Source organism: Plecotus auritus (genome assembly GCF_963455305.1).
Source record: "Plecotus auritus genome assembly, chromosome: X".
In the NCBI taxonomy this organism is placed as follows: Eukaryota; Metazoa; Chordata; class Mammalia; order Chiroptera; family Vespertilionidae; genus Plecotus; species Plecotus auritus.
This window is the reverse complement of record NC_137784.1, coordinates 9,901,640-9,925,767: the sequence shown is the minus strand read 5'-3', so window position 1 is coordinate 9,925,767 and position 24,128 is coordinate 9,901,640. Positions and strand designations below refer to the sequence as shown.

The 24,128-nt window shown below is 39.1% G+C and overlaps 1 protein-coding gene across 7 annotated transcripts in view; it reads right to left on the bottom strand.

The window, feature by feature from the left end:
* REPS2 (RALBP1 associated Eps domain containing 2) overlaps positions 1 to 24,128 on the bottom strand; it is a 204,454-nt gene that overhangs the window by 49,934 nt on the left and 130,392 nt on the right. For 3 of the 7 annotated variants that reach the window (XM_080653923.1, XM_080653925.1, XM_080653924.1), the window contains exon 13: positions 23,094 to 23,230. The exons of the other annotated variants lie outside the window; for them this stretch is intronic. In XM_080653923.1, the coding sequence (XP_080510049.1) occupies positions 23,094 to 23,230 (137 nt within the window). The remainder of the gene's footprint in view (positions 1 to 23,093; positions 23,231 to 24,128) is intronic. 7 annotated transcript variants of the gene reach the window in all.

Here is a 24,128-nt window from a genome sequence, read left to right as displayed (position 1 = left end):
AGGATAAACAAGATTGATGAACCTCTCGCCAGGCTTACCAAGAAGCAAAGAGAGAGGAGCAAAATAAACAAAATCAGAAATGAAAGAAGAGAAATAACAACAGACCCCACAGAAATACAAAGGATTGTTTAAAAATATTATGAACAACTCTATTCCAACAAACTGGACAACCGAGAGGAAATGGACATATTCCTAGAAAAAATACAATCTTCCAAAACTCAATCAGGAAAAATCTAAACATCTCAATAGGCCAATAACTATGGAAGAAATTGAAGCAGTCATCAAAAAGCTTCCAGCAAACAAAAGCCTGGGGCCAGACGGCTTCACAGGGGAGTTTTACCAAACATTCAAGGAAGAACTGAAACCTATCCTCCTCAGACTATTTCAAAAACGTCAAGAGGAAGGAACACTTCCAAGCTCATTCTATGAAGCCAGCATCACCCTAATACCAAAACCAGATAAAGATAACACAATGAAAGAGAATTACAGGCCAATATCCCTCATGAACATAGATGCCAAAATCCTCAACAATATTCTAGCAAATCGGATCCAGCAGTACATCAGAAAGATCATACACCATGACCAAGTAGGATTTATGCCGGGGATGCAAGGATGGTACAATATCCGCAAATCAATAAACATGATATATCACATAAACAAATTGAAAGACAAAAATCACATAGTCATATCAATTGATGCAGAAAACGCATTTGACAAAATCCAACACCCATTTTTGATAAAAACTTTCAGCAAAGTGGGAATGGAAGGATCATACTTCAACATAATAAAAGCCATATATGACAAACCCACAGCCAACATCATACTCAATGGGCAAAAACTAAAACCATTTCCCTAAGAACAGGAACAAGACAGTGATGCCCGCTTTCACCACTCCTGTTCAACACAGTACTGGAAGTACTAGCCATTGCGATTAGACAAGAAGAAGAAATAAAAGGCATCCAAATTGGAAAAGAAGAAGTAAAACTGTCCTTATTTGCAGATGACATGATACTGTACATAGAAAACCCTAAAGACTCTATCAAAAAAAATATTAGACTTAATTTATGAATTCGGCAATGTAGCGGATACAAAAGTAATGCCAAGAAATCTATGGCATTTCTATACACCAACAGTAAACTTACAGAAAGAGAGACTAAGAAAACAATCCCATTTACCATCACACCAAAATAATTAAGATACCTAGGAATAAACTTAACTAAGGAGGTAAAAGACCTCTACTCAGAAAACTATAGGACATTGAAAAAAGAGATAGAGGAAGACATAAATAGATGGAAGAGCATACCGTGTTCATGGATTGGGAGAATCAACATCATTAAAATGTCCATACTACCCAAAGCAATCTATAGATTCAATGCACTCCCCATTAAAATACCAAAGGCATATTTCACAGACCTAGAAAGAATTCTCCAAAAATTCATCTGGAATAAAAAAAGACCCCGAATAGCCACAGCAATCCTGAGAAAGAAGAACAAATTAGGAGGGATCTCAATACCAGATTTCAAGCTGTATTACAAAGCCACTGTTCTCAAAACAGCCTGGTACTGGCACAAGAACAGACATATAGACCAATGGAATAGAATAGAGAACCCAAATATTGACCCAAACCCCTATGCTCAATTAATATTTGACAAAGGAGGCATGAACATAAAATGGAGTCAAGACAGTCTCTTCAATAAATGGTATTGGGAAAATTGGACAGACACATGCAAAAAAATGAAACTAGACCACCAACTTACACCATACACAAAAATAAACTCAAAATGGATAAAGGACTTAAACATAAGACAGGAAACCATAAAAATACTAGAAGAATCCACAAGCAGAGAAATCTCAGACAGATGCCGAAGCAATTTCTTCACTGATACCACTCCTAGGGCAGTGGTCGGCAAACCGCGGCTTGAGAGCCACATGCAGCTCTTTGGCCCCTTGAGTGTGGCTCTTCCAAAAAATACCACGTGCGGGTGCGCACGTACAGTGCGATTGAAACTTCGTGGCCCATGCGCAGAAGTCAGTTTTCGGCTCTCAAAAGATATTTCAATCGTTGTACTGTTGATATTTGGCTCTGTTGACTAATGAGTTTGCCGACCACTGTCCTAGGGCAATGGAAACTAAAGAGAAAATAAACAAATGGGACTACATCAAAATAAAAAGCTTTTGCACAGCAAAAGAAACCATAAGGAAAACAACAAGAAAGCCCACTGTATGGTAGAACATATTTGCCAATGTCATCACCGATAAAGGTTTAATCTCCAATATTTACAGGGAACTCATACAACTCAATAAAAGGAAGATAAACGACCCAATAAAAAAATGGGCAATGGACCTAAATAGATACTTTTTAAAAGAAGACAGAAGGAAGGCCAAGAGACATATGAAAACATGCTCAAAGTCACTAATTATCCAAGAGATGCAAAGCAAAACGACAATACAGTACCATTTCACACCTGTCAGAATGGCAGTCATCAACAAATCAACAAACGACAAGTGCTGGCGAGGTTGCAGAGAAAAAGAAATCCTTGTGCACTGCTGGTGGGAATGCAGACTGGTGCAGCCACTGTGGAGAACAGTATGGAGTTTCCTCAAAAAACTAAAAATGGAACCCCATTTGACCCAGTAATCCCACTTCTAGGAATATTTCCTAAGAAACTAGAAACACCAATCAGAAAGGATATATGCACCCCTATGTTCATAGCAGCACAATTTACAATAGCTAAGATTTGGAAACAGCCTAGGTGCCCGTCAGCAGATGACTGGATCAGAAAACTATGGTACATCTACACAATGGAATACTACGCTGCTATAAAAAAAGAAGGAATTCTTACCATTTGCAGCAGCCTGGATGGAAATGGAGAGCATTATGCTAAGTGAAATAAGCCAATCAATGAAAGAAAAATACCACATGATCTCACTCATTATGGATAATAACATTATTAACTGATGAACAAAAAGATAGATACAGAGGCAGTAAAGCATCAAACAGACTGTCAAATTACAGCGGGAAGGTTGGTGGGGGGTGGGGAAGATAAGAGATCAACCGAAGGACTTGTATGCATGCATATAAGCATAACCAATGGACGCAAGACACTGGGGGGTGAGGGCATGTATGGGAGTGTGGTGGGGGGGGGCAATGGGAAGATATGTACACATGTAATACCTTAATCAATAAAAAATAAAAAATGGAAAAAATAAAATAAAAAATAAAAGTCAACAGAAAGAGTAAAAAAATAATAATAATAAAGTCCATCTAAAGGCTTAATTTTTAAAAAAGAGTACATGCTTTTTCTAATCCCTTTTTTCATTTTTATCCCACCCAATATTCAAGTATTTATATAGGCTGTTGTGATTAAGAAAGTGTAAAATGGTAAGAAAAAACACCCTTTGATTTAAAAAATTGGAACCCAGCACAGGAAAGACAGTCGATTGCTCATTGTTCTGCTGTTAATGTTTTTAGTTTCAAATAATCTAGATCCTTTGTTTTCCCTAGCTTTGGGCTATTACACTGTTCATTGGCTTAGTGAGTAGGCTGCAGAAACTAAGAGAGCCAGGATACCAAGGCAACAATAGTGCCCTGTGAGTGAGTGGGTCTGGTAGCAATAGGGGAAGCTGAAGTGATGGACTAAAATGATATTTAGGAGTTCTTCAAAGATCACAATTTCCTTTTCGCTCCCTAATCCTTATTATCAGGGATAATTAAATCTGTTTCTAAAATAACCTGGTCCCATCTGAAGGGGATCTTTTAAAAGAAACTTTCAGTCTAATTTTTTTTTATTTTGTGAGATATAGAGGAAATTTTAGTTAAGCCAAAAACATTTAAATTATAACTTAATGAAAATAAACATCTGCTATTGAATTAGAAATAAAGCTCATAATCACACAAAAATAAGTTTATTATTACACACTGGCAAGTTAAACCACATTCTTTACAGACTCCTTAGAAAAGCACAGCATGCTCTATATAACTATATATAGTTTATTTGCAAATCTGTAATATGTGTGCTAATATTTAGACACTTTTCTGTGCCTTAAAAATAAATCATAGCAATGTGCCAGGAACATAGAAGTTTATGCAAATCACTATTGATTTGTCCTAGCTAGATCAGACAAGCTAGAAAATGGAGTTTGGGGCTTTCCACAAAGGTAACTCAGTAATTTCATAGAGATTTTCATTCTGAGCCAGTGTATAAATATGGTACAACCATGTGGCCCCATCAATGATTTCTCTCAATCTGTCTTTCATTAAAATTTATGAAATAATCAGTGGGTCAAAACTCCAAAGTTGAGGAGACCTTGAACAGCCTTCAATAACAAAGCACGCAGCAACAGAGAATGACAAAAGCCTCAGGAATTATACATCTCAGGGCCCCTACTCTATAGGTCCTCATGGACTGGGCCTTTAAATTACCAGCTACTTTAAAAAAAAATGAAAACACAAATAAAAAATCTGTATGTGCTTTTAAGGGAAAAGCCTTGCAACAGCATTCATGTGTTTGTTAAAACAACCCTTTATTAACAAAAGAAGACTAAGAAACATGCCATTTAATTAAACTGACTTTTGCTTCCAGCCAAGATGGCCAGATGAAGGCATGAGGGCCATACTGAAAACAGGAAGATTAGTAACATATGTACTCTGGATGCTGAGTCTCTTCCAGCCCTCTTCCTCTATGCTCCCAGACTATTACATCCAAAGAGTGGAAGAATGTGCTCCAGGTAATTGGACCAGTCAACAAGGAAGATCTAGACACAAACATAAGAAAATATCCAACAAGATGGCCAAATGTGGGGCGCAGCTACAGTGTTTGGACAGGTTCAAGCCTTGGACTGATGAGAGGGAACAGTCCTCTCATGGGCATGTGCAAGTCCCAGCTTGGAGGGCAGATCCCTCCCAGCACAATTATAGCCAAGAGCTATAGTTGTAAGCTAGAACCTATGGTCCGAACACTGGCCCCACCACGTGCCTGAGTGATAGAGGCTGCAAGTAAACAGAGCTTGATCAGGTGCATGTAATTGAGTAGGATCGAAACCCACGAGAATGTTGTAAACATCTTGACCACGCCCTTACTTTGCCTTGAGGCATCTGGCTATAAAATAAAGACACGGCTTTTAGTCCGTGGCACTGTCTCTCAGGAAGCAGTGTCCCACTGAGACCCAGGTTTCATTCTCTTGTCTGTCTTTTCTAAGCCTTTCAGCCACCCCCTCTCAGGGTCACTGAACCTGGCTGAGCTGGCGCGGCACATAAGGTGCCCTGGGGCTGAGTATGCCATGGCCGTGCCGGCTCGCCACAGCCAAACAACATCATTCTACCATGAAGCCCACAGATGGCAAGTCCCATCCATTTATTATTTTACTCCAGTCAGCTTTTAACCCCCATTCTTAAATATAAACAGATCATGAAGTATCACCAGATATCTGCAGAAATTTTCTAATCTAAGAGCAATCTATAATAATAAAAGCATAATATGCTAATTAGACCAGACAGCTGAACGACCTTCTGAATGTCCTTCTGGATGAAGCCGTGGTAGCGGGGGCCAAGGCAGAGGCAGTTAGGAGTGATCAGACAGGCAGGCGAGCTGTTAGTGGCAATCAGGCAGGCAGGCAGAGTGGTTGGGGCGATCAGGCAGGCAGGCAAGTGGTTAGGGGTGATCAAGCAGGCAGGCAGGTGAGTGGTTAAGAGTGATCAGACAGGCAGGTGAGTGGTTAGGGGCAATCTGGCAGGCATGCAGAGGTGGTTAGGTATGGTCAGGCAGGTAGGTGAGTGGTTAGGGGCAATCAGGCAGGCAGGCAGAGTGGTTAGGGGTGATCAGACAGGCAGGCAGAGGGGTTAGGGGTGATCAGGCAGGCAGGCAGAGTGGTTAGGGGCGATTAGGCAGGCAGGCCAGCAGTTAGGAGCCAGTGGTCCTAGATTGCAAGAGGGATGTCCGACATCCCCCAAGTGGTCCTAGATTGTGAGAGGTTATACCGGGCCTCTAGTAAAAATATAAAAAGGTAACACACACACACACACAAAAAAAAAAACAGATTAGATCTATACTAGGAGAAAAATTTAAATGTATATTATTAATACTATCAGAAAGATAATCCAGCTTATTCCAGAAATATTTAAACATTTACTATGTGCTAGACACTTTGAGATTCTGGTAAAATACTAGTGGGAAAAAAATAGGAAAAAACCTCTACCTTCATGAAATGTATATTCTACAGATAACGGGGTCGGAATTAGGAATGCAATTTTAAATAGAGTCATCAGGGAAAGTCTCAATGAGAGATAAATGCTACTTGTAAAGATGAAATAATGGGATGCTATTGGAAAAAGAACATTCAAAAAATTAAAAAAGAGCATTTGGAAATTAAAAACATAATAGCAGAAAGAGAAAGCTTAATAGAAAGGTTCTTTATATGTCTAATTGAAATTTATTTGATCCTTGATGCAAAGAATGTTTCTGAGTTGTCTTTGTATCTTTTTTTCCTATCACCTTGCCCATGGTAGGTGCAATCAATCGTAAAACAGTGTGTGACTGGTATGTGTGAGGCACTGAGCTAGGCATTAGGATGCACAAAATGAATAGATGTGATCACTTCTGAGGCAGTGCAACGAATGGAGTCCACACATTTTCTTTAGGAGATGATAGGTATAAAGAGAACTGAAGGTTTATGGGAAAAGTTAAACCACATTCTAAGTGTAGGCACAGTTATAAAATATCAAGATGCTAGGGATTTTTCTAAAATATATTTTTATTGATTTCAGAGAGGAAGGGAGAGCGAGATAGAAACATCAATGATGAGAGAGGATCATGGATTCACTGCCTCCTGCACGCCCCCTACTGGGGATCGAGCCCGCAACCCAGGCATGTGCCCTTGACTGGAATCGAACCCGGGATCCTTGAGTCAACAGGCCGATGCTCTATTCACTGAGCCAAAATGGCTAGGGCAAGATGGTAGGGATCTTGAAAGCCAGCCTAACTACAGACTTAATCCTGTGGCCAAACATACTTAATTTCTTCATTAGATATCTTTTAACATTCAAAAATAAAAGCTTAATAGAATGTTCAAAGATAATCTGAGGAAATAAAATAGAAAGTATAGTAATATCCAAATAAAAGTCCCACAAAGAGAAATAGAGCAAATAGCAGAAAGAAATCAATTAAATAGTTCAAGAAATTTTCCCAGAAATGAAGAATGAGTTTCTAAATTAAAAGAGCCCACTGAGTACCCAAGACAATGGGGAAAAACATACAAAACAAATCAAAACAAAAACAGATCCCTCATGAAATTTTAAAATACTGGAGTTAGAAGATTCCACAAGTTTCCAGCAGAGGGTGGTAAAGGAGGGCAAGCCTCATACAAATGATCAGGAGTCCATACGGTTTTAGACTTCTTAATATACCACTGGAAGCTGGAATTCATTGGAACAATGCCATTAAAATTCTGAAGAAAACTTATTTCAACAATAATTGTATGCCCAAACTAGCAGCCTTCATGATGGTTCAATTAAGTATAGTTTTAGACATTCAAGGTCTCAAATTGAGTTCCATGCACCCTTTCCAAGAAAGCTACTCAAGGATATTCTCTACCAAAACAAGAGAATAAATCAAGAAAGAGCATGACATGGATACAGGATAAAGTAGATCCAACATAGGAGAAAGAAGAAGGGAATCCTTGGACAGTGTACGGAGATACCATGAGAAAAACTATATACCATGCATAGAAGACAATTGCTTTAGATTTCCTCAAAAAGGTGAAACTAATACCTGATGTGTCAGAATTTCATAAGAAGAACTTTGGAACACTGAGTCTACAGTTGACTCAGGGGCAAGTACATTGAAAAGAAAACAAGCTGATTATTCACTCCAAGGCATACAAAAATCTGTGCAAGGAAGAAAAGTAAAAAATTTAGCAAATGGCTTACATAGCCATAATAATAAAAACAATAAATATTAATCTAATCAAAATTATAATATAATTATACTTGGAGAGTGGAAGAGGGGAAAGGTGCTAGGGGAGGGAAGACAATAGATGATGACTAACACTGAAATGTCAATACGTTATCTTGAAATATGAAGGAAATATCAGAACAATCAACATAAAATATCCGATAGCAGAGTGTATTCTCCCAAGTCTTGAGGTATACCAATGGCCTTGGAGTACTTCTCAGACTTCAGTTTGTCCCCGCAGTTCAGGATGGAGCCCTGGGCCTTCCCTTCCAGCATATCACTTTTCCAGCTTTTCCCCTCTCTTTCCGGAAGTCATGTACACTGACTCTCAGTCGAGAGAAGGGAAAATTGAGAGTACCTACTCACTCCACTTCACTCCCGATTTGGAGTATCAGTAAGATATCTTGAGTTTCACATATATGGCTTCTGGAGGGAGACAGGCAGTCGAGAGCATGCCCCAAATCTCAGGTGTTCCCAAAGTGAAAATGTCATTAGCTCAGGCATCTTTCCTTGTTTGGATGCTGCTGAACAATCTCATCCTTGTGTTTGTATTCTGTGTTCATTTCCTTTAGTGGTAGGAGATATTAATCTAGCTTTATTCTACCAATTTTTATCTACTTCATCTTTTTGTTTCCCATAGCACAAAAACACACTGCCTTGTGTTTAATAAGTACTCACACAGTGAGTGAATAATGAGAATTGAATTCAGTAAAAAATCTCCTCTTATAATATTTTTAGTTCATTCATGACCTTAAATTAGATTCAAGAAATTATTTTAATCCTCACTGGAGAATATGTTTTTATTGATTTTTTTCAGAGACAGGAGGAGGGAGAAGGAGGAGGGGGGATAAAGAGAGAAAGAGAAAGAGAAACATCTATGTGAAGGGGAAACATCAATCAGTTGCCCACTGTACATGCCCCTACTGGGAATTGAACCCACAACCCAGGTATGTGCTCTGACTGGGGATCGAATCTGCCACCTTTTGGTGTATGGGACAATGTTCCAACAACTAAGCCACCAGGCTAGGGATATATTCAAAAATTTTATCCAGCATGCTCTAATCAATGGTTTTTTTTAAGAAAAGAAGAAGAAGAAGAAAGAAAAAGTACACCTTCATGAAAAATGAAATTGAAAAAATACTTTGGCTGAATAATCTAGTACAGTGATCAGCAAACTGCGGTTCGCGAGCCACATGCGGCTCGCGAGCCACGGTTTGCCGCTCTGTTGACTAATGAGTTTGCCGACCACTGTCATATACTACCCTTTACCTCTTTGCACACAATATGCCACAATTGCCTAATCCTCACAGCTTCTAACTACACGGTAACATTTAGTCTAAGTCCAGTGGTCGGCAAACTCATTAGTCAACAGAGCGGCAAACCGCGGCTCGCGAGCCGCATTTTGCCAACCACTGATCTAGTATACACATGCAAAAGATCACAATGTAACTGCTTTCCCAGAAGGTAACAGAAGAAAGAAGAGAGGAGAGGACAACGTTTTTCTGCAGACATTAAAGCCATCATACTCATGAAGCAATTGCAGGTCTATTCATGATGTCTTATAGTTAATAAGATGGGACACCAGATACCAGCAAGGCTTTGTCAAATCCACAATATTATAAGTACAACCATGGAAAAAATAATACATACCCAAATCCTGAAAAAAAAACATTAAAAAGTTCATGAAAGAAACTGCCATTTAATCCTAAATGTAGAAAACCCAGTAATGATTTCCAGTGTTTATTAAAACACCGTTAGAAGATGTGTATTTTCTGAAACTGATCTGCTAAATCTCAGTTTCTTGGTATCATCATTCAAAACTCTAACCTCTAAAGATTTTTATCCTCTTACTTCATTATACTTAGAAATTTCCAGGCAAAATATTATTCATAGATATTACTGTCTATTTACTAATTTCCTTCAGATTTTTACAAAGCCCCAAATCAATGACTAAATGAAAACATGTTCTAACTTACTGAGTGGAAATAAAGCAGCAGATGTGGCAACTGAAAGCTTCAAGGAAAGAAAACCGATTCTTCAGGGGAATGAAACTTGGAATAACTTCAGCTGTGGAAAAGAGCCTCTATTCCCCCAAACTCGGAATATTTTATGAAGAAAATAAAAGCATTCAAATGCCAAAGGGGGGAAAAAACACTTAAAGGATGGAAAATGTTGAAAGGAGCCTGCCAGTGGGACCTACACTTTTAAGTATCAATCACATAGAGAGTTAGCCATATGCAAAGCTTCAAGGATTTCATCAGTAAGGACCATTCCTCTTCTTGGCAAGTTCATAAAAATGGCTATTTCTTTGTAACAGAAATCATTCTCTCTCCTTTCTAATCACAAAAGCATGTGCGAGCCTATGCCTACCTCGCCCCTGATCACCCAGTTACACAGTGATGGTTTCATCTGTCATATACACCTATGTACACAATAAAATGTTTGCCCGGACTACCTTTCCAGTGATACCTGCCGCGATCCTCTGGTGATGCCCAACCTACCCCCAAAATACAAGCTCATTCAATTCTCTGTTAAAAGAACAATTTTTTTCACCAGCAGAAACAGATGAGCTTACACATGCCTTGGAAATGTTCAACATGAAAAATATCAATGACTGAGACTGGAAAAGTAATAATATCAAATTCAATTCTCTCACTTTGCAAATGAGAAAATTAAGGCCTGGGGAAGTAAAATGGCATCACCAATGTCACAAGGCTACTATGATCAGGCAGCAATCAATATAACATTTTGAACCTATGAGACAGGTAGTAGTAAAAAGCAAAAAAGGGAACTGAGATGGGGTAAGCAGGTAGACAGGAGTTATTCTACATCCAGGGAATAAGCATGTCAGAAGGCTGCAAAGCAAGAAAGTACTGCAACTTTAAGGAACTAAAAAAAAATGCTTCTGATTATGCTTGCATCACAAATTCAGATAAATAAGACACTAGTCACTCTCTAAAAATGTGCCAGTGTAGCACATATTTAGCCTTCTGAATCATGTGATTGCCTATCGACAAGACTATATATTACTCCCCTGCTTTAAAAAACATTCAATGCAGTACTGGCATAAGGATATACAGTTCAATAGAATAGACTGGAGTGTAGAAATAAACCCTTTATTCACAGTCAAATGATGTTCAACAAAGGTGTCAATGCAATTCAGTACAGAAAGGAGAGTATTTTTCAGCAAGTAGTGCTGAGACAACTGGATATCCACATACAAAGAGATGAACTTAGACTCTTAACTCATACTATATATAAGAATTAAATCAAATGGATTAGAGACATGAATGTAAGAGTAAAATTATAATACTTTTAGAAGAAAATAGGAGAAGGTCTTCAAGACCTTTAGGTTAAGCAAACATTGCTTAGATATGATGCCAAAAGCATGATCCAAACAGGAAAAAACTGATAAATTGCACTTCATCAAAATTCATATTTTTGTGCTTCAAAAGACACCATTAAAGAAAATGAAAAGACAAGTCACAGACTGGAAAAATGTATTTGCAAATCACATATCTGGTGTAGGACTTATAACCAAAATATACAAATTCCAGAATATACAACTCAACAATGAGACAAAATATTAAAACTGGGCACATGATTTGAATAGATATTTCACCAAAGAAGCTATACGAATCACTAATAAGCACATGAGAAGATGCTCAACATCATTAGTCATCAGGGAAATGTAAATCAAAACCACAACAAAATACCACTCCACACCTACTAGGATGGCTACAATAAAAAGGATAATTGGTATTGGTGAAGATGTAAAGAACAAGCAATCATCATAGATTGCTGGTAGGAATGTAAAATGGTAGAAAGTCTTTGGAAAAGTTTGGTAGTTTCTTAAAAGATTAAACAAAAATTTACCATACACCCAGGAAATGTACTCCTACATTTCGTGTATACCCAAGAGAAATTAAAACATGTGTATACCAAAACTTGTATTCAAATGTTCACGGCAGCATTATTCATAATGGGCAAAAAGTAGAAACAACTCCAATGTCCATCAAACTGAAAAATGAATAGACAAAACGTAGCACAGCCATACAATAAACGTTATTCAGCAATAAAAAGAAATTAACAGTTGAAACAGGTGCTAACAGCAAGTGGATCTTGTCACCTTTGGGGGCTGTGACTGTGCCCCTCAAAATGAATTGGAAGGTTCTACACTCCTGGTGGTAAAAAAGAAAAAAAAAATAAATTAAATACTGATACATGCTATAACATGGATGAACCTCAAAACCATTATACAAAATAAAGGAAGCCAGACACAAAAGGCCCCAAATTGTATGATTGTTTATATAAAATGTCCATAAAAGGCAAAGCCATAGAAACAGAAAGTAGGTTAGTAGTTGCCTGGTGCTGGTATGGGATTAACTGTTAACAGACATAAGGGGTATGACTGGGGTGCTGAATATGTTCTAAAACTGGATTATGGTGACTAGCACAATTTGATAAATTTACTAAAAATCACTAAATTGTACACTTAAAATGGATGAACTTTATGGTCTGCAAATTATATCTCAATTTTTTTTAAGCTAAGGGCAGAGCCCGGCCAGCATGGCTCAGTGGTTGAGCATCAACCTATGAACCAGATCACAGTTTGATTCCCAGTCAGGGAACATGTCCAGGGCACAGGCTCAATCCCCAGTAGGGGCGGGGGTTCTCTCTCATCATTGATGTTTCTCTCTCTCTTTCCCTTTCCCTTCCTCTCTAAAATCAATAATATACTTTTTAAAAAGCTAAGGGTAGAACAAAATATAATTAATTTTATGGGAGGGAGAATACAGATTAATAAACAAGATGGGCCATAATTGATCATTGTTGAAGCCAGGGATTCAATACACTATCCCTTTTATATATAATATATACTATGTATATATATTACATATAAATTTTATAATAATTCTTATCATTAAATAAAAATCTAAGTATTAATGAAGACAAGACTTTCTTTCCTGTCTCCCTAAAGTATCTCAGGGAAATCTGCCCAATGTTGTAAATCACGTGGTAGAGAACACAGGAAAACAATATTAATTTCTTGCATAAAGAGGGCACCATATTTATTCTTCAATATAGCTTTTAAGTTTATATATTAGTGTTATTACCTATAGAAAAAAAATAAGGTGTGCGCCTCAAATTAAATTAATACAGATTGCTTTCTCTGATACCAAATCTGCTGCAACAAAGATTTGAACAAAGATTTCCCATCTTCACAGGATTCTGAAGGAGAACAAAGCAAGTTACATTTCACTGGATCTCAATCTCCTTGCCTGTAATATGTGAGAATTGACCGAGATGATATTTAAATTCTCTTTCAACATTGACACTCTATGATTCTTTAATTTATTTGCCAGTGTTTATCAATAACTCCTTCATCGTGCACCATGGGATATGTGATAAGGGTTTACTAGATCCCAGATGGAGAGACATGCACAGAGTTAATCATCAAAAAACACATGAGATTTAATCTTATAGAAGTCAAATTTCATTTCTCATATTACATTTACATCAGTGCATTTCTCCTGATCAATTTTATTATTAAACTCTTTAGTTTGGTTAAAATCACTAGCGCTGTGTGTGTGTGTGTGTGTGTGTGGATGCACGCGCGCGCGCTTTGAAGGGAAGGAAGGCAGGCAACCTGGAAAAAGATTCTACTATCTTGAAACTGTCTCTTTTCTATCATGAAGTTTTTAAATGTGACATATAGTCAGACAAACTTCTAAGCCTTAAGCATTTCAAAATGAGTTTGTGATGACAACTACACCACATCAGTTTCTCAATCACTCCACAACCTTTTGCAACCTGGATTAACCCTATCACTGCAAAAAAAAACTGTTCTAAGACTTCCTAAGGACACAGTTTACAATCTCCTCCCCTACTCTCCATTTTTTTTTTTGCCCAGTCAGCAGACTTTTTAGACTTCTGGTCTCCACTTATTCCTAGAATATACTCCTCCCTGGGCATGCCAGACCATGGTACTATGTCCCTTACTGAACTCATGTATTCTCGTGGCTTCAGGTCCAGTTTTCAAGACAAAGATATTTGGTATTCACATAAAGGAAGGGTTTTGAGTAGAGAGGTGACATCACAGTTGTGCTTAAGAAAATTAATCCTATTACTCAATGAAGGAAAGAACAAAGCAAGCAAGCCAGATTAAAAATTACTATAGTAGCCTCCCAGGCAGCTGATAATAAGAAGTGAACCAGAGCAGATATTAAAGAAGAATCAACAAAATCTGACTCGAAAAATCGTATTCATCCTTCAAATGTTAACTCAACAGCTTGTGTACCCTCCCCACCAACACATCCACAGCTCGTCCTAGTTAGAAACCACCCAGACTTCAGCACTCTTCTCACAAGTTAACTGTAATACTGATTGGCAGAATGTGGGGTCATATCCATATTCCTCTTAGAATTCTCCACAGCAGCAAGCACACAGTACATACTCAGTAAATATTGGTTAAATGAATAAGACATTTTTCCTGGTCATCATTACTGAAGTCTATTTCAGTTTTCATATGATTCTATAAACTCAAATGCATATAAGGAATGTGGTGATGTATTGAGAATTATATTGTTTTATGGTATTCTTCAGCTCACAAGTTTTATAATAGTCATAAGTGAAATGTCCAACAACAAGAAAAATGGTTAAATAAACCATGGTCCAAATTAATAAAGGTAAAGGTAATAAAATAGAGTATCACCATTTTGCAACTACCAATGAAGTAATGGATCTAAGCTGTGGTTTGCTGGAAACAATTCAAACCAGCTTGTGAGAGCCAACTGTGCACATCTGTTCCAACCCCACATTCAGCGACACATCAGTAAGAGTGAAATTGGCCATGACAGGAGTGTTTATACCATAAAAATTGGCAAATGGCCAGTTGTTAAACATTTACTAACATTCTGCTGGATGTAGGCAAGGATCAATACTTAACTAAAAACCATTATTTGAAAGGCTGCTGGGGATCATCATCATAATGGATTAGTCAGCCTAATACTACGTGAATACACTGATCAAGCAAACATCACAAAAACAGCAGCATCAGACATCAGGGATCTCCTAATAGGATGCAGTAGGAAGTACACAGCATCACTATGAAGTATTCTTGCCAAAAATAGAATCTGATTCTAATCAAGCCTAGACCTACCTACCAGTTTATAGGAATTACAGGAGATGGAAGAACAGACAACCAGCCAAATACAGAACGTGGAAATGTCTACAGGGTGGATAATTTTCCTATGGATAAATGAATGAATGAGTATTAAAAGGGGAGAATGAAGGAGGACCCTATCTATTAAAAGAAAGTTAATAGATGTCAAGACAAACACGATGTGCATATAGCCCTTGTTTGGATACTCATTTGAATAGGCCACTATAGAAAGACATACTTGAGACAATTCAGGGAATCTGAACATTGGTTAGATATTAGATGATGTAAAGGGATTATTGTTAATTTTTTACATATAATAAAGGCTTAGTAGCTAAATTTTTTCAAAGGCCTTATCCATTAGAGCAGGAGTGGGGAACGCCCAGCCCACAGGCCCTATAAGGCCCTTGAAATCATTCGGTCTGGCCCTGACAAGGCATTAGGGGTGAGTTAATTAAATGTTGGACCAAATATAGCAGGCTAATTTTTAAGTTGATAATTTTCTATGGCCCGAGAATGATGTTATAAATATCCCAATGGCCCTTGGCAGAAAAAATGTTCCCTGTCCCTGCATTAGAGATACATATAAATTATGTATGAAATTATAATATCTGGAATTTGCTTCAAAATAATATGTGGATGGGGTTTTTCTTTTATATATATTTGAACTTTTCCATAATACAGTTTTTAACAGAGTAGCAAGTATATAAAATACATATAAAAGAATTATAAAATTATCAGTACTGACATGGACATTATCTCCAAGAAATAATGTACTATGAAAAAGCATGGAGGGGCCCTGACCAGTGTGGCTCAGTTGGTTGGAGTGTCATCCGTGCACCGGGTCATGGGTTCGATTCCCAGTCAGGGCACATAGCCAGGTTGTAGGTTCAAACCTCGGTTGGGGTACATGTGGAAGTCAACTGATCAATGTTTCTCACACAGATGTTTCTCTCTTTCTCTCCCCCGCTCCCTCCCTCTCCCTTCTACTCTAAAATCCATAAATACATATTATTGGGTGAAATTTAAAAAAAAAAACAACTAGGGAAAACATGCACAATGTGATTCCAATTATTTTAAAGATAAAAAAACATAAAATTGACGTCACAGGTACATCTCTACATTTGTAAATGCACTAGAAAATGTCTGAGGAATACATTCTCTGGGGAGGACGCTGGGCTTGGTAGGGATAACGTTAGGGACAGTCCTGTAATGTTTTGATTTTACACACACGAAAGTATTTGTCTATCATTCAAATGAGTTTTATAAGCATTTTTAAGTTAAAGGTTATACTAACATTTCCCACTACACCCTCCAGAGATTCAAGTCCTGTTCCTCCCCACAGGCCCTTGTCAGAGGACTCAGCCAGCCAGGGACAGCTGTAAATCTGGAGGGTGGATATAAAAGAGCATGCACTCTGCCCAATAGCCGGATTGGCTGTACTCTCACCTTGGCAAGCCTTTGAAAACTTCTCTAGGCTTTTGACATTTAGAGGCATAAATCACAGCACTGTTCTAGTATAGACACTTTCACATAACTTATTGAGGGGAGGGCCATAAGTAGAGAAAGAAACAGGAAAAGGAAAAAAGAAGCCAAGAACAGACTGCACACTGCAACCACACCTTCCAAAGACTGAGGCTGGTATATATCTTGATGAGCATGCTGGATAGTGGCACAGACAAGTTTGCAAATACCTGGACTGTACTTTTATCTCTGAAAATTTTCATCTAGCCCAACAGCCCATATATACTTCTCTATGCTCAAAATGAACTTTTAGACTTCAAATCTCATGACAAAATAACACTATACTGCAGCCAACACCTTTTATTTATTAAATACTGAGAAGCTCAAAGGAAACCTGATGCTCTGTCACTATGAATTCTGAGTGTTACATCTAATAATAGAACCCTACCACAAACAAGATCAGGCCTGAAAGCAAGGATTCAGGTCTAGAAAGCTAGAAGGCATTGGTTGGCCATTCAAAGACAAATAACTGCAAGTGGTAGCCAAAAGGATAAACTGAACTTCATCAAAATTAAGCCCAGCTGGTACGGCTTAGTGGTTGAGCACTGACCCATGAACCAAGAGGTCACTGGTTCAGTTCTCAGTAAGAGCACGTGCCTAGAGTTGTGGGCTTGATCCCCAATAAGAGTGTGCAGGAGGCAGCCCATCAATTACGTTTCTATCTCTCTATCCTTCTCCCTTCCTCTCTGTCTAAAACAATAAAAACGTATTTTTTAAAAAAATTTAAAAACATTTGTACTTCAAAGAACACCATCAAAAAGGTTGAATGGACAACCCACAACATGAGAGAAAATATTTGTAAATCGTATATCTGAAAAGGGACTTGTGTCTAGAATGTATAAAGAACCCTTACAATTCAACAATTAAAAGGCAAATAATGCAATTTAAGAATGGGCATAGCCCTGACCAGTTGCTCGTAGTTAGAGCGCCGGCCTGCAGACCAAAGGGCATGTACCTCCATTGCAGGTCAAGGGCATGTACCTCCATTGCAGGCTTGATCCCTGGCCCTTGTTGGGGAGTGTAAGGGAAGCAACCAATCGATATGTCTTTCTCACATCAATGTTTCTCTCTTCCCCATCTCCTCTCGCCCCTCTACTCTCTCTAAAAAATAATCAATGGGAAAAATATAGATTGATGATTTAAAAAAATAGAATGGGCATAGATTTTGAATAGACATCTCTCCAAAGATAACATATACATAGCCAATAAGCACATGAAAAGATGTTCAACATCAGTAGTCATTAGAAATTGCAAATCAAAATCATGATAAGATACCACTTTATACTTACTAATATGGCGAAAATAAAAAGGACAGGCAATAACAAGTGTTTCAAGGATATGAAAAAAGGTAATCCTCATACATTGATAATGAGATGGCAAATTGGTGCAGCTGCTTTAGAAAAGAGTTCAGTAGTTCCTCAAAACGTCAAACATCGTGTTACCTACCATATGACCCAGAAATTCCAACCCCATGTATATACCCAAGAGAAAGAAAAACTGTTTACACAAAACTTGTACATGACCCAGCCGGTGTGGCTCAGTGGTTGAGTGTTGACCTATGTACCAGGAGGTCACGGGTTCGATTCCCAGTCAGGGCACATGCCCGGGCTGCGGGCTCGATCGCATGCAGGAGGCAACCCACCAATGATTCTGATCATTAATGTTTCTTTCTCTCCCACTCCCTTCCTCTCTGAAATCAATAAAAACATATTTTATTGAAACAAAGGTGATCCCCTCTTACATGCAGTGATCATATTATATCAACTTCTCCCTGGGAAAACACAAGCTTTACGTGTAATGCCAGCACCGACCTATATAGAGTCCTGGGATAGTCTAGACTCCGGTAAATCATTATGTTCACATTCTCTTTAAAGAAATCAAAGTTAAAACTAATTGTCCCACACTGCCAAAGTTGACCTTGTTCATTTTTACACATTTACATTCTAAATCAGCTAGTTGTTAATCTTCCCCATAGACTGTTATTGAGCTTCATAAATTTGAAGGCATTAAAGCTACCTACTTCTAAGCTATTTTCTTAAATCCTTTCTGAATACTACACCAAGTCTGTGGGTTCACCTCGCTTTGATCTATTTCCATCTCCCTCTATATAAACATCATCACTCCATGTAACCCATCTTACCTTTTTCTTCATTTCCCTCTTTCATTCTTGCTTCTTGGTATCTTCCATCCATCCTATTTCTTCTGCACACTATCACTCCACTTTAGGCCACTCTGACACAGCAACTGAGCCTCATTCACTGTTTTTCACAATCCTGTGATTCTCATTTTTCAAAACATCAGCTTCATTTTATCTCTCCCTTTCAACTCAGGCCCACATCTTGTTTCATTGTACATTCTCTATCCCTTACCTTTACCTTTCCTTCTCTCCTACTGTAGAGTCTGTCTTAAGTGATAAAGTTGGTAGAAAAATGGGATTCTGGGGGCTGGAAGGACATGGACCTAGTGAAGTAGCAGGTTAAGTTAGCTTCCCTGTGGCCACCCTCACATTCCCAAGTGCTTCAGAGAAGACAGGTCCAGAACCTCATCAGAAAAACAAAGAGGAGACAAGTGGTCCCTGTAGTTAGGCAAAAAGATGTAGCAACAGAAGCTGAATGAGCCTTCTGAGCAGGCAATTCACAAAAAGAAGAATATTAACAGCCAATAATTATATGAAGAGATGTTCAGTCTCACTAGGAATCAAGGAAATGCAAACATTTGCCCATCATATTGGTAACAATAAAGAAGATGAACGTTAACCAGTGTTGGCAAGGGTGTGTAAGGAAACAGACAATGTTAGCAGTGCGGTAAGTTGATAGGTCCAAGTTTCCTACAGCTCAGTTTAGCAACATATATCTATATTTGAAACGTCTATGGCCTTTGTCCCAGCAACTCCAACTTGTAGGATTCAGCCCAAGAAAAGAAATAGATGGGGAAACAAAGATATGGATACAAAGTCCTTAAAAATATCTGCCTTGTTTATGATCAGAGGGCAAAGTGAGTTTGGTGGAGGAGCCTGAAAAAGATAGGCTCATGACTGTAAAGGGGGGAAAGGAGGAGGAAAGAGAGAAGAGAGAGAAACAGAGGAAAAGGGAAGGGGGAGGAAAGACAAGGAGCAGGAATGAGCACAGAGAAGATGAAAAGGAGAAAGAGAGAGGCAACGGGCTCTGTGAGAAAGGAGCAAGGAGAGCACACACAAAGGAGTAGTGTGTGAGCATGAGAGAAAAGTGTAGGAAAGAGACAATGAGGAAACAGGGTGAGAGAAAACTCTTCATCCACGCACCATCATTTCTGGTACATCCATATCACACAGACATGAAAAGAAATTATGCAGCTCTCTATTATGAAACAGAAAGATGGATAATTGGGAAGTTCAGGATATAGCACAGCAACATAGCGTGACCCAGTTGATCAAAAGTGACATATAAAGACAAGTGTAGCTGAGGGGTTACTACATGGGCATCATGGTTCTCACTGGGTGCACTATTTTGATAGGTTTATAGTCTACTTCATGCTTTCCTAGTTTGTCAGGATTTTAGTAAGTAATTTCTAGCAAAATGCAATACACTAAAATTCTACGTAACTTAGATCTTTGTAGTTTCCTATGAGAATTAACCAGCATGGAAACAAATTAAGTAAATGCAATGGTATCACCTGTTTTTCACACTGCGCTCTTCTTCATGTGATCAATTTAAACTGCTCATTAAAATGTTTTTGATAAAGATTCTCAGCAAAGTGGGAATAGAGGGATCAGACCTCAACATAACAAAGGCCACATATGACAAACCTACAGCCAACATCATACTCAATGGGCAAAAACTAAAACCATTTCCCCTAAGAATAGGAACAAGACAGGGATGTCTGCTTTCACCACTTATTCAACATAGTACTGGAAGTCCTAGCCACAGCAACCAGACAAGAAGAGATAAAAGGCATCCAAATTGGAAAGGAGAAAATAAAACTGTCATTATTCACAGATGACATGCTATTGCACATAAAGACTCCACTAAAAAATTATGAGATTTAATAAATGAATTTGGCAATGTAGCAGGATACAAAATTAACTCCCAGAATGGCACTTTTATACACCAATAATTAACTCTCAGAAAAAGAAACTAAGAAAAACAATACCATTTACCATTGCAACATGAACATTAAGATACTTAGGAATAAACTTAACCAAGGAGGTAAAATATCTGTACTCGAGCCCAGCCGGCATGGCTCAGTGGTTGAGTGTTAACCTATGAAACAGGAGGTCATGGTTCAATTCCCAGTGAGGGCACATACCCGGGTTGTGGGCTTGATCCCCAGTGTGGGGCATGCAGGAGGCAGCCGATCAATGATTCTCTCTTATCATTTATGTTTCTATCTCTCTCTCCCTTTTCCTTCCTCTCTGAAATCAATAAAAATGTATTTTTTTAAAGAAGCTGTCTTAATTCAGATTCTCCCAAAAGCAACCCCTAAGATGGGGACTTAGGAACAGGTATTTTATTTGATGTGGGGAAAGTGACACAAGGCAGGAGGGAAGAAAGTCAAGGAAAGGTGTGTTATTAATGGAGTACTACAGCACACAATTGGGGGACAAATCACAGAACTGTCACACTGGGGGGGGATGTCAAGGAAGTCAGAGGGCTTCATCCTCCTCAGACTCCCTTCCCTCATCATTCTGCTCCAGGAATGAGTGTCTATGGGCCAAAAATGTTGCTATTTGGATTATATATTTACTAGAGGCCCAGAGCACGAATTCGTGCATGGGTGGGGTCCCTAGGCCTGGCCAGCGATCAGGCCAGCTGGGGGAGAGGGACTGCGGCCGGCCAGGGGGAGGGACCACTGGAGGTTGGTTGTGGGAGTGCACTGACCACCAGGGGGCAGCTCCTGCATTGAGCATCTGCCCCTTGGTGGTCAGTGCACATCATAGTGACTGGTCAACCTGTCGTTCTGGTCATAATGGTCACTTAGGCTTTTATATATATAGATAGATTATCTCACTCAAACCCTCCAATTCTCTGGATATTGGCCCTATTTTATAGATTAGGAATCCGAGATGCAGAAAGATTAAACCAGTTGATGAAAATCATATAGTTAATAAGCAGCTGAGCAAGACTCTGAGTCCAGTCTTGTATCTTCCTCTCTAGGATGCAATGTCATAAAAGCCACAGCACATCCATTCTCCAAATAGCTGGCTGTGAGATGCTTGTGTTTCTAGCCTCTCTCTTTGCAAAGAAAACATATTGAGACAGCTGCCCAGACTGTTTTAATCTTCTTGCATCCACAGAAAAATCTCCTAGGTCATAATCCACCAGTCATGTAAAATTTTTATAGCATCATCATCCATGGCTACTCCCACCCCAGATACTAGTTACTATGAAATTATGCCAGAATTTGGATCAAAGTATGGGGGGAAATTCAAGGCAAATTTTTATCTGATGAACTCATGGCAGAGAATCAAATTTCAGAGAGAGAGCTCCAGATTCTAGTATATTAAAAAACATTCTATAACTTTACTGTGAAGAGAGTACTTTATTAGAATAAATAAAACATGCTGAGCTCTGCTGGGACACAGAGGTCATGCTAATGTGTGAGCCAAGGAGTCTTTTCTTGCTTTAGTAGAAAAGATAATAATCTGCAAATCATTAGCATATGAGGTTGGCTTGATTTAAAATGCACATAGGTATAAAAAGGTCCAGGAAATCAGTGTATTTATAGCTTGCCTACATTAGTCAGTGGAAAGGCCCTTGCTGCTCCGAAAGTAACACTTGGGATGGCGCTGTATCCTAATACCTTCAGCAAAGCAAAAGCATGATTCTTGTCTTCTCTTCCATAGGTCCCCTAGTCTTCTACTTCACAGGGAGCCAGGGGAGCAGTCAGGCCCCTCTGACACTACCCACACTCCAGCCCAGCTCTACAGCAGCTGGCTCAAGAAAGTCACAGCCCCAGAAGTCCAAGAGCATCCCACCTGAAGGAGCCCTTACCCTAGACCCCACCACCTACCACCTAACCATCAGTCAGACTTAGAAAGATTAAACCCAACAGGACACAGGATCTTCGCCACAGGAATAAAATGCAAAGCATTCTGGCCAGGCACTGCTCACCCAGATCTTTCATAGAAGAACAGGAAATGACAGACAACAATCTTGTATACAAATTACCAGGATGCAGATAACAAGACCCCAGCCACACACTCAGTGGGCTGTCTGAGTGAAGCATTTTTTATCCTCTTGGTACAGAATTTCCTAATTCTTGGTCCAGAGCAAGTGTGGGCAAGGCTCCAGACACATGTGATATCTATCTGCCTAGAACTGCTTTCCCTCCCAAGAATCTCATAGTAAGTGTAGACTTTCCTGGGATGGGAGACAGCCAGGTCTGCTCGTTCTCTGGGCTCACAAAGGCCTCTGTGGCAGACACCCATCCACTGACTCTAACAGGAAAGGGAAGGGCTGGGGTGCAGAGGGGAACTTCACCTGGCACACTGGGCTGGAAGACTTTATTCAGATCCAAGGAGGAGGCTCTGGAATGGGTTTTCTGTGGCCGCGGTGGCGGGGTGGGAGGGTCCTCGCCCCTTTTCATGGCCTCTTCTATGGAGGTGCTAGAGTAAGATCTGCAGCAAAATAAGGGAAAGTCAGAAAGGAGGCAGCAAAGCTTTACTCTCTGAAGTTGGGTTGAAATGGAAAATACTCACAAAAGTCAAAATGACTGCAAAGGACTGAAAAGCTCCCAAAGCAACCATGAATTCTACTGTCCCCTGGATGCCCTATCTGCCACAGTGCCCAACCCCCAATCGTGAATCAGAATCTTTAAACCTCTTTACTCCTATTATATCTTAAACCACAATTTACTGAAAAGAAAAACCTTCTGTACATTAAAGTCTGTTTCTACTGGAATTATTAATAAGAATAGCATGAAAACCCTTCTGCTTAGGTACTTCCCTATTTTAGTAGAAGGGCTTCATGCTATTGAGTGCAGAGCCTTTCTCCTGTTTACATGAAAAGGTGATGACAGGGACAGACAAGCTGAGAGTAAGAATCAAATGTTCAAGGGAAAATGCCACAAATGAAATTCAGGAAAGGAAAATACACACCAATCAGGTCAAGGGGTCTAGTTTGTCTTACCATGAGAAATATGGGTTTGGGGAAACTTACAAAGCAAAAGCCTCCTCTTCCCTTACTCCCTCAATTTGTGACAAGGCTATAGCTACCTAGGCAACTTCTGAGATCGTAATGTCAAGAATGACATTTAAAGAAAAATGAGCTAAATAATTTGCCAAAGTTCACACAGCTAGAAAGTTGCATAGGTTCAATTTAAACTCTAGTCCCTATCTGTTTCCAAATTCCATTTCAAAAATGTTCTGATATTAGCCCTAGCTGGTTTGGCTCAGTGGATAGAGCATCAGCCTGCGGACTCAAGGGTCCCAGGTTCGATTCCCGTCAAGGGCATGTACCTTGGTTGCGGGCACATCCCCAGTATGGGGAGTGCAGGAGGCAGCTGATGGATGTTTC